The sequence below is a fragment of the Petromyzon marinus genome, chromosome 29 (genome assembly GCF_048934315.1).
Source record: "Petromyzon marinus isolate PM22_M1 ecotype Great Lakes invasive population chromosome 29, UKy_Petmar_22M1.pri1.0, whole genome shotgun sequence".
NCBI classification, from domain to species: Eukaryota; Metazoa; Chordata; class Hyperoartia; order Petromyzontiformes; family Petromyzontidae; genus Petromyzon; species Petromyzon marinus.
In genome coordinates this window covers 4,212,720-4,222,874 of record NC_133695.1, presented here as the reverse complement: position 1 = coordinate 4,222,874, position 10,155 = coordinate 4,212,720, and the positions used below count along the sequence as shown (strand labels likewise).

The 10,155-nt window shown below is 52.5% G+C and overlaps 1 protein-coding gene across 2 annotated transcripts in view; it reads right to left on the bottom strand.

Annotated features, from left to right (window-relative positions):
* PPP4R4 (protein phosphatase 4 regulatory subunit 4) overlaps positions 1-10,155 on the bottom strand; it is a 60,415-nt gene that overhangs the window by 3,909 nt on the left and 46,351 nt on the right. For both annotated transcript variants that reach the window (XM_032962920.2, XM_032962918.2), the window contains 12 exons: positions 9,296-9,373; positions 8,699-8,773; positions 8,246-8,428; positions 7,124-7,229; positions 6,119-6,266; positions 5,470-5,614; positions 4,812-4,853; positions 4,248-4,319; positions 3,474-3,549; positions 2,821-2,935; positions 1,817-1,905; positions 860-1,010 (listed from right to left, as the gene is read on the bottom strand). In XM_032962920.2, coding sequence (XP_032818811.1) covers positions 860-1,010; positions 1,817-1,905; positions 2,821-2,935; positions 3,474-3,549; positions 4,248-4,319; positions 4,812-4,853; positions 5,470-5,614; positions 6,119-6,266; positions 7,124-7,229; positions 8,246-8,428; positions 8,699-8,773; positions 9,296-9,373 — 1,280 coding nt within the window. The remainder of the gene's footprint in view (positions 1-859; positions 1,011-1,816; positions 1,906-2,820; positions 2,936-3,473; positions 3,550-4,247; positions 4,320-4,811; positions 4,854-5,469; positions 5,615-6,118; positions 6,267-7,123; positions 7,230-8,245; positions 8,429-8,698; positions 8,774-9,295; positions 9,374-10,155) is intronic.

The following is a 10,155-nucleotide window of genomic DNA, read 5'->3' as shown; positions in this document are numbered from 1 at the left end:
TATTTTTGTTACCAGGTAAGGCCCATTGAGCTAAATAGCTCTTTTTCAAAAGCGTCCTGGTTATCACATGATAGCTTAACGAAGTTACTTATCACGTGGAAATTAACAGATGTCAAATACTCTAAACGTGTGATGCTGATTCTAAATGTGGGGGGAAAAACCGGAGGTCCCGGAGAAAAATCCACACAAAACATGCAAACGTAAAATACAAATATACAGGCGTCAGGGTCGGGATCAAACCCATGACTTCCTGTATACCAGGTGAGATTGGTAACATCTCGCCACCGTGGCACCCGACCGTCTAGGCCGCTGAACTAGCACGCGCCTTTACATGTATACATCATGTGGTATATTTATTTGCAGATCAGCACGTACATGGCAAACAAGTTGTTTGATGATGCCATGTTGGCACTGGTGCACAAGCAGAACAACAAAACTCGACATATCCGTCATTTAGCACAGTTGGCTACGTACGGTGCGAAATAATTTCAACATAGAAACTATAACGCCGCGTGGACTTAAAAGAAAAAAAACTAAAATGGGTGACGTGTCGGGCAATGGCCCTTCCTAACAGCACGCAAAATGTGTTGAGTTTTTTATTTTAACATTGATGGCAGATCACCCTATATATTGTCGATCGTCAATGACAAGTAGTTGTTTTAAAAGTGGAAACGATTTAAGCACAAATGTGATTTCAAAATCATCGCGACACAGTGAACGTTTCACGCCATTCACCGCTTTCATAGTCAACGTATTATTCACGATTGTTACTTACAGTAACTTTCTTAATAGTAACAGAGTCAATTTCAAACTACTTAAAGAAGTCTGGCTCGACTGCGTTACGTGTTTTGAAACTCACGTGCTGCTCTTCTCCGTCACTTTCCTCTGATTGGCGTCCCTGACGACTGCCCTCTTCTCCGATTGGCTCGGCGTTGTTCCCACGGTAACCGGCTTGGCCTGGCTGCGATTGGCCGCCGGGTTGCTATTGGATCGCGGCCGCCCAGGGTTCTCTGTTGGGGGGGGGGGATAGATAAAGGGGATAGAGGGGATTAGAGGGGCGATTCAGTCGTCATTATTTTGCAACGACACGCTGTCCAAGCGATGAGCGACAAATCCGGCGGCTTTCTATAGACGAGGACATGATGCATATTTCGGGGGATACCAGGCGTGTATTCGGGTTCCTCTGTCTTCCTCGCCTGGTATGCAGGAGGTCGGGTGCTCGATCCCGACCATGATGCCTGCTGCTGGATATTCGGAGTTTGCGGCGTCTCTCTCCCCGTGGTAGCAAGGATTTTTCTCTCCGGGCCCTCCGGGGTTTTTCCCTCCACATTTTGAAATATGCGTTTAGGCTATTTAGATTATTTTGCTGCTATAAATCCCCAAATGATTGGCCACTTTGTTGAGCCTTCATTTGTGGCCAGGTCGCTTCTGAAGAATAAGTTAATACCTCAGTGGGTTTTGCCGAAGGAGGATGGGGATGGTTTAGTTTTATTCGCATGTGTTTCGGTGATTTCTTTTTTTACCTTGTACTTTGCACTCCTATTATATTTTTGTAATGTTTGTTGTTTTAACATTCTCACCCGCCCCTACTGGACATCTGTGGAAAAGAGCTTTATAGCTCATCGGATTCTTCCAGTATAAATAAAATATCCTGATTCTGTAACAGTTGACTTGCGTTCAACTGCGAACTGTCTCGTGACATTTATGATGACTTTTGAAGGTTCATCGAGGAGCCATGTGCAGCGACTACTTGAGATTCTTTCACTGAGTTTATGAAGTTGGCAGTATGGCACCATCGTGCATGTGAACGTTGCACCTGTTAACGGAGGGAAGAGGCTGGGCACCTGACTCCGCCCGCCGATCACCGGCGAATGGGCACTCCCGATGGAGCCAACGGAGCTCTTCCTACAGACCAAGCGGGAGGGAGGTGACAAGGTCGGGCATCGTCACACGCGCAATCGGGGGACCCACGGTTTTGTATCGGTCAAGAAACGGCGCGCGCTCGCTCCCTGATCCACGTGCTTCTCACCCTGCGAAAGCCTCCTCATGTCTTGCGATGCAATGACCCATCTAGTTCCTGCACACGAGCCGATTTAATTGCTCCATCTCCGCGCTCTTGAGCCTGTTTCCCTCCTTTGGCTTGCACTGGCATTAGTCTCAACCAGCCGCCATCATCCCCGATAGTCGTGATGTGTCGTGCCCAAGCCTGTTATCTCAACGGTCAATATAATTACTCGCCTGACCTGTTGTTATTGCCATTAGACATCCAAAAAAAAAATCTGCGACGCACATCTGATTATCTGCTAATAGTTCCAAAATCTTCCAGCTTGAATCGAATGAATATATCTCGCTAATGAGTTGTATTATATTGGCCCATTACCTGGGGTCGGCAAACCAAAGTAACAAGGAGAGCCATTTATTTCGAATTTGGGAAGAAAAAAAACCTACATTTCACGAGCCGCCGCAATGCACTGCGCGGTGAATACGAGACGGTGCTGGTCCTTAATAAATATATAACGTCATGAAGCAATCCTTGAAGAGCCACCGCACGTGGCTCCGAAGCTGCGGGTTGCCCGATACGATCAATCTCGGTGGAGCCGTTCCCTCCATGTCGCCGTGAGCCCATCGCCCCGTGTGGAACGCCACGATGCCTCGTGCAATCGAGACAAAACGACTGCCGATTCGTTAATCAGATTTTTGCCCGTTAATAATTGTGACACACGTGATTGGTTGGGTAGTTGGGTCGGGCGGGGTTCAGGAGGTCGACCCGTAACCGCTCCCCAGCGCCACACCCTCTCGGCGCTCCCACCCCCACCCCACCTGCTGCCCTTGACCGGCGGGGCCGGTGTTGGTGCCACCGGTTGCGCCGGGGGCTGCATGCTGAGCGAGTTGCTGCGGGACAGCTTCCCGATCTTCCTCGCCTCCTGCGCCGCTCCTGGAGGAGGGGATAAAAAATAAAACGACGAGAAGTCGTGGCGCTGAGCTGCCACCGCTGAGATTCCCCCGCCCCCTGCCCCCGGTTTGAATCTGGGTTTCGACCACCAAGTGACTTACACCGGGTTCTCAGGCGTAGCGAGTTGATAGATCTCGGCCCGATCACCAATGATTGGGCTAAAACACCATAGTTCAGAACGTGGGGTGAGGAACTCTTTTGCTCACCGAGGGCTAAAGAGAAGTTTTATAAAAACCTGCGGCAGGGGCGGCACTCATGAACACAGGCCCCAGTCACCTCCTGTCACCTTCAACGACACGCCCACGTGGGCTTCTCAGATCGAGACGCTCGCAGCGATGGATACATTCCGAGTGCGGACCGGTAGGCCTCGTGTGGTCCGTCCGCAATGCTTTAGGTGTCTCACCACTCGTTTAGATGCCCTCTGAATGAATCCACGCCCGTGTTGGGATTGTGATGCGAAAGTTCACGAAGCCTCGGCAAGGCCGTGGACGGCCGTGACCTCGCGCCGCTGAGATCTCACCTTTCTTCTTGTCTCCCTTGGGCTTCTGCTGGCTGCATTTGCTATCCGCGTGCTGTTTCTCCCTCTCACGCTGCTCCTGAAGCAAACAACAACAAGTGAGACGTCGACAGTAAATGAAAATTTATTAATTTGGTTAAAAGTGCGTTGTCTTCTTCATCCCCCCCCCCGCCACCCCCATTCTGTTCTTGAATGTGCTCTCGGCATCATATCATGTGATGAGGAATCCGTTAGGAACTTCCAAAGAGCAGCGTAACACCCCGTGTTAGAGAACAGCCCGCGGAAGTGTTTATAATCGAACTACTTCTGAGCGCCCGTTAAGAGATCTTTATCCACTTTTCGGACAGCACCTTCTCTTCCGCCTTGCTACAGATTAATGTCCATCGCATGCCAGTCAAGCCGATATATTTTGTTTTTTAAATGAGAGTTGGACTATAGGCAAATTAAGTGCACTAAATTACATTAGGTTTGATTTTCACTTAAGTTTTTGCCAAAGTTTAATTTGTTGGCATTTTTTTACATTTGTTTGACTTTCACAAACATTGCTCTCGGTGGCAGAGCGGGTGGGGAAGTGCTGCCCCCTACAGCAGGGAACACAAGGCACTGAGAAGGGACCTCAGAGGTAGCTCTATGATATCCGCTTTCGTGGGCCGATCACTAACACGAAGGGTTGCGCAATCGTGTTAACACTGGGGGGATGGGGGGATAAATATACAGTTAAAAAAGGATCACAACTGGGAAACAGACAACTTCTTACAGCGTGACAGAAGCCCTTACCTCCATCAACAGGTTCTCATCCTGCTCCCTCTGCTCATCGATGAGGTCCTCCTCGCACGGCTTCCGGTGCAACTTGCAACGGAAACGCAAGAAAGCAGAAGCACAAAAAACATTCCTCACACAGGGACACAAACGACACCCAACCGACAGGCAGCTCTTCTCCAGTAGCTACACCCCGAGGCTGTGCATCCCGGGCTGCACTGCGCCGGTTTGAATTTTTGTTAGCGAGAAAATTATATCGATGGTAATGTGAAGTCGCGACGAGCAGGGTGGCCCGAGGGGATATTGCCGGATTTATTGCTGCTCGACAGGGTGTTGAGGAGGTGCACCACCTCGGCTGCCCTGTCGTGTTGCTCTCTTCCCTCTCCCAATTCATCCTTATTGCCATTAACTATTTACAGCAAGAGATGCTTTAATTTTGCATGTGTGTAAATTGTCAAATGAAAAATGTGGCCTTCGCTAGAGGCCCAACAGCAATTTAGCTGCCCGACTTTTGCCATCTTGTTCTCAAGAGATTCTGACCGCACTCTGTATGATACGTAACGGTGTCCGTCCGTGTCTCACCGAGTCGACTGCCACTTCTATGCGGTCGAGGGCCAACACCGCCTGGTGACACGGAACCAAAGACAAACACATCGATGCCGTTTCAAATACAGGTCCATCACGTGTCATCCGTCTCAATGAAACACTCTCACCACATCTCTCTCAGTGCCTCCGTCGCACCACGCCTTGTCCACCAAGTCTCCTACTACTCCTACTATTTTTCTCCAGGTAAGGCCCACTGAGCTATATAGCTCTTTTTCAGAAGCTGCATGGCTATCACAAATGATAGCTCAACGAAGTGGCTTATCATCGTGTGGAAATTGATATCGGCCAAATACTCTGACTGCACGTTGATTCTAAATGTGGAGGGAAAAACCGGAGGACCCGAAGAAAAATGTACGCGACCACAGGGAGAACATGCAAACTCCAAATATACAGGCGACACGCTCAGTATCGAACCCACGACATCCTGTATACCAGGCGAGGGAGTTAACATCTCGCCACCGTGGCCCGTTCATTCGGCTGGCGGAGAGTCCTGGCAACTCGTGGTGTAGCCAGAAAGTGCCCTCCGCTGGATCACTGCATGGTTTACGATTGTGGCTCATGTCTTACATTTGTCTGCAGGTCGTTTGAGAATGCGAGGCCATCACCTTGTGACACGACCTCACGTTGGCCTCACCTTGCGCACGGCGGCCAGGGCGTCGGCGTCGCGCTCCTGCGAGAGCGAGCGCCGGATCGCCGCCTCCAGTTGCTGCTGCAGATCGTGGTCCCCGGGCAGGCGGAGCAGGGCCTTGAGGCGCGGCAGCAGCGAGCACAGCCGCATCCTGGGGTTGGGCACAACGGTTGGGGGTCTTGCATTTTTTGTTGTTGTTGCAAGGAATAAATATGAAAAAAGCGCCGTTAGCGAGAATAGCACCTTTGAAGTGCCGGCCACGGCACACGAGGAGGTGGGTGGCCGGCACCACGCCCAGTAACGTCTACACGCCGCATCGGGTACTCATTTGAGGCTGAGTCGACCTAGGTGAGGCCCAGGTGCGGTTAAGATAATTGGCCTTGAGCGGGAATTGAACGCAAGGAATAAATACGACGATGAAAAACGTTTGTATAACGAGCACCTCGATGCACGCAAAGTGGCAGCCCTATGAAGCCCGATGGTTTGGGAGTCACACCGATCCTGCGTAAAGAGCTCTGCCTCAAAATCCGTTGCACGTGCGCGGTAAACATGTAAACCAGGGGTATGCAGCCTCTGTGGTTTTTACCGGACTGCGAGGGCCAGGGGCGGTGTTCAACAGCGCGGACCCTCCAGCCCGCCCGCCCGCCTGACCCACCTGACGTTGGCCACGGGGTCACAGGCGAGCGCCATGGCGTGCGTGAAGAAGGCGCGCTTCAAGAAGGCGCGGGAGAAGTGCTCCATCAGGTACCCGCACGCGTCCAGGAACAGAACACGGTGGCGGAAACTACGCGCCCGGCACAGCTCTGCACGCGCGGATGCACACACGCGGAATCACACACACACGCGCCAGTATTCATTCAGTCGGCACTTTTCATCTTGTGGTTGTAGTCTTGAGGTCCGTGTTCTTGGCCTCCAAGCTCTGGCTTGGCCTCCAACGTGGCTCGGCTCAGGCTTCCAAAGATCGTCGAGCGGCTCAGCCGTGTCCTTGCAGCTCAGGCTCGGCTCTTGGAAATCTTGAGCTTTGGCCGGGCACCATGCTCAGAGCTGGCTCAAGTTGAGCACATGGCTTTGAGCCAAGGCTCACTTGAAACTGAGCCAAGCCTGAGCAGTGACGAAGAATGGAGAGAGGCCTCAGAGTGGTCGGCGACAACCTATTTGAATGAAGTCCGTTGATATCATATCGTGGTTCTCTTTATTTTATTCTCGTGTCCTGTATGTTTGTACAGTATGTTGAACTTATTTCGCACCGTACGTAGCCTCCCGTGCTGATCGGAGGTGCCACCAGCGTCTCGTCGACTGAGGAGGTCAAACATTTAATCCACTCGATCAGCCCTTACCCCAAAATATAATTAGGTCGGCCAATCAGCGAACTCTTTAGATTATTATATAGAACCAATTAGCATATGTTTGATGTTCCTTCATGCACCGCAGTCATCTCAGAAGTGGTCGTTGGCTTCACACTGACCGCTGCGGTCGTCACTAGCCATTGACATAGGCCCTGTCTCCAGGGCTGTCCGGCATGAGTTTAAAGCTTCCGCGCGACGCCTGCAACACTCGATGGCCACGCCGCCGCCCCCCCCCCGCTGGCACCGACGGAGCGGGAGAGAGAGGAACGAGAGAGCAGTGAGAGAGAGAGGTGGCGGCGCCACGCTGCACTCACGCGCCACGAGCTTGTCGCACATCTCCTGCCGCTGCTCGTGCCGGCGGTTGTGTCGGATGAGCGTGCACAGCGTCCGCACCGCCGCCTGCTGCACGGGAAGCACTCGCTGCGGGGGGGGCACGGGGTGGGGGTGTGTGACACCGCGCGGGTTAGGCCCTCGTCTACATCACTGCCTTGGTGGGTTCACGTCCACGTTTGGGTGCAGACGCGATCGATAAAAGCGCAGCTCTTCATCGTCGACACCACCGCCAGCCACGCTCTATCCACTGCACTTCTTTTGGAAATGTGGCCCAAGATGTGTTGGTTACCTAAACCCCCCCAATGAGAGCCCAGTCCTGTAAACATGCCATCATCACGTGCACCCACCATGGATGCCGAATGGATTTTGCTGATAAGGACAAAACATGCTGCTTCTCACGGCTACTATTTTAGCATTTTTCAATGCCATCACCTTCATCAGCCACGATCATAGCGCTGCTGGACGAAAGCCTGCACAAGTCATCACCATCTCCCGCGACACTGCGATGCGTGAATCCATCTGGCTCCACGAGCTCATCTCATCGCTCCATCTCCACGGTGGACGTACACTCGGTTGCTTTGGCTGCGACTTCATCATTGGCCTTGACTGCTACCCATCATGCTTACAAAAAAGATTACAAACTCGTTTTTTTTTATTTTAGCCCCCAAATATGTCAGGTCGATGATTGGTTTCATTCATGAATGCATTCCATGATGTTCAAATTAATCCGAAAAAGAAACTAACCCTAGATACGAAACTTTTTTTTTATTTCGCATTGCTTCTAAAACATGACGTCACTCAAAGTGACGTCACTATATCGCGACATCGCCCACCAAAAGTGATGTCACGTGGCATCGGTTAACACCATTCTGATAGCACAAAGAGCGTGTTCTTTCGGCACGTGTATATTGTGGGAAAATCGAAAACCCCCCAAAAACTAAACAAAACCATCCTCATCAAACCCCAAAAATCCTAAATCAGAATTTTTCAAAACTACTAATTTCATCTCATCGTTGAGTCTCCGCGGGCGGTCGTACACCCGGGCCGCGCACCCCGCTCTCCGGGTGGAGTGGGCGCGCGGCGCGGGACGCACGTACACGTACGTGCGTGTCGATGATGCGGAAAGCCACGGGGACGAACTTGTAGTACAGCTGGTCGCTGGACAGCACGGCGGGGAGACCCGCGAGGCTCGCCACGAGCCGCTCGTGCAGGCGCCACTTGAGCGAAGCGCCGGCGCGTGCCTCCGCCGCCAGCAGCGCCGCGATGAGCTCCGACGCCGGCGGAGCCTGCCCGGGACCCGGCGGCCATTAAACCGCCGCAGCGTCGGTTAATCCGGTGAAGCGTCGGCACGAGGGAGCACATGTTTTTATAACTCGGATGCGAATTTTACATAACGCGATTGAGTGAACAGAACTACGTCAAACAAGTGGGAGTAAGCGGTTGTGCGACTGCCTCGGCGTAGCATCGCACACGGAAGGATGCTGCTGGATGCTTCTAGATGCTACCCACGTGCCCCAAGTCTTTGTTCAGCCTGCGTACGCATCTCACGTGTTCACCTTGTTGTCGTGGCTGCTTGTCCGTCGCACGAGCAGCAGCACCTCCGTCAGGTTGTCCACGAGGGCGTCCAGCACCTGTGGGGGAACCGCAGCCGCCGAGGTTAACGCGCGCGACCCCCGCGCGACCCCTTCGCGATCCCCTCGTGATCCCCTCGCGACCCCCGCGCGACCCCCTCGCGACCCCCGCGCGACCCCCGCGCGACCCCCGCGCGAGCGCGTTTTGTGATCCGAACGCACGGCGGGCACCTTCCACCTTCTGTATACACGGCAAGTCCCCGCTGTACTAGGTAAGGCCCACTGAGCTATGTAGCGCTATCTCAGAAGTGACCTGGCCGCAAATGATAGCTCAGCGAAGTGGCCTGTCATCGTGTGGACAATTATAGCAGCCAAATACTCTGATCGCGTGTTAAATCTAAATGTGGAGGGAAAAACTGGAGGACCCGGAGAAAAATCCCAGCGACCACGGGGAGAGAGACATGCAAACTCAAAATATACAGGCATCGTCAGGATCAAACCCACGACCTCCTGCATATCAGGCGAGGGAGTTAACATCTCGCCACCGCAATGTGTACGAGAGCGTTTCCCCGAGCGACACACCTGCAAGGACTCGTCCTGTAGCAGTGACAGCAGCTCCTTGTGAATGAGGTGGACTTTGGGGGCCAGAAGCTTCGCCACCTGAAAAATTGAATGGCATCTTAACGACAATTCACGACGATGTACAGTGTGCTTCAAAACAATGCCAACACTTCCGAAAATTTGCAACAATACCACACGAAACGTGCCTCCGGCCTCTGGAGGCCACACCTTGAGAAGATTCCAGGCACGTGTTGACAATGATGGCGAACAAGTGGACTTTTGAAGCTATTAACATACGTTTGTTGTTATCATGTTACAGTGGATTATCCGTTCTTTTTCCATTAAAAACGATAGTCCCACGTAAGTGTTAAAAAAAAATTTAAGCACCCTGTATATTCATTATTGCACCGCCACAGCGGTGGTAATGGTTGGCCATCACTGGACTTGCAATCCAGAGGTCGCCGGCTCGGCTCGTTCTCCCGACGCGGCAGTTTCAACAATGGGGCACGTTTGTAAAATCACCGACCCGCCACCTTTGTCCACCCAGCAGTGCAACCACGGTGAGCCGATCGGTAGGCCGGGGTGAGGTGGGGTAAAGAGTGGGTTCTCCCGCCGCTTCAAACAAGTCTGGCCAGCTTGGAAGAAGAACACGGTCAAGATGCCCTCCCGAGGGCTCCCTCGAGTGTGAGCCGCTTCTTCCAGCAGCAGTGGCGTAAGCAAGCAATTGCAGGGCTGCACCTTTGAATTCCATGTTGCCGTATTCTCCCGATTAAAGCAAAGGTGCATGTGTGCAAGTGTGCGGACAGATTTTGCGCAACTTTACTGACACCGGGGCACACGTTTGTGGTGCATCGAACCTTCCGGAGCTTGTCTCATAACCG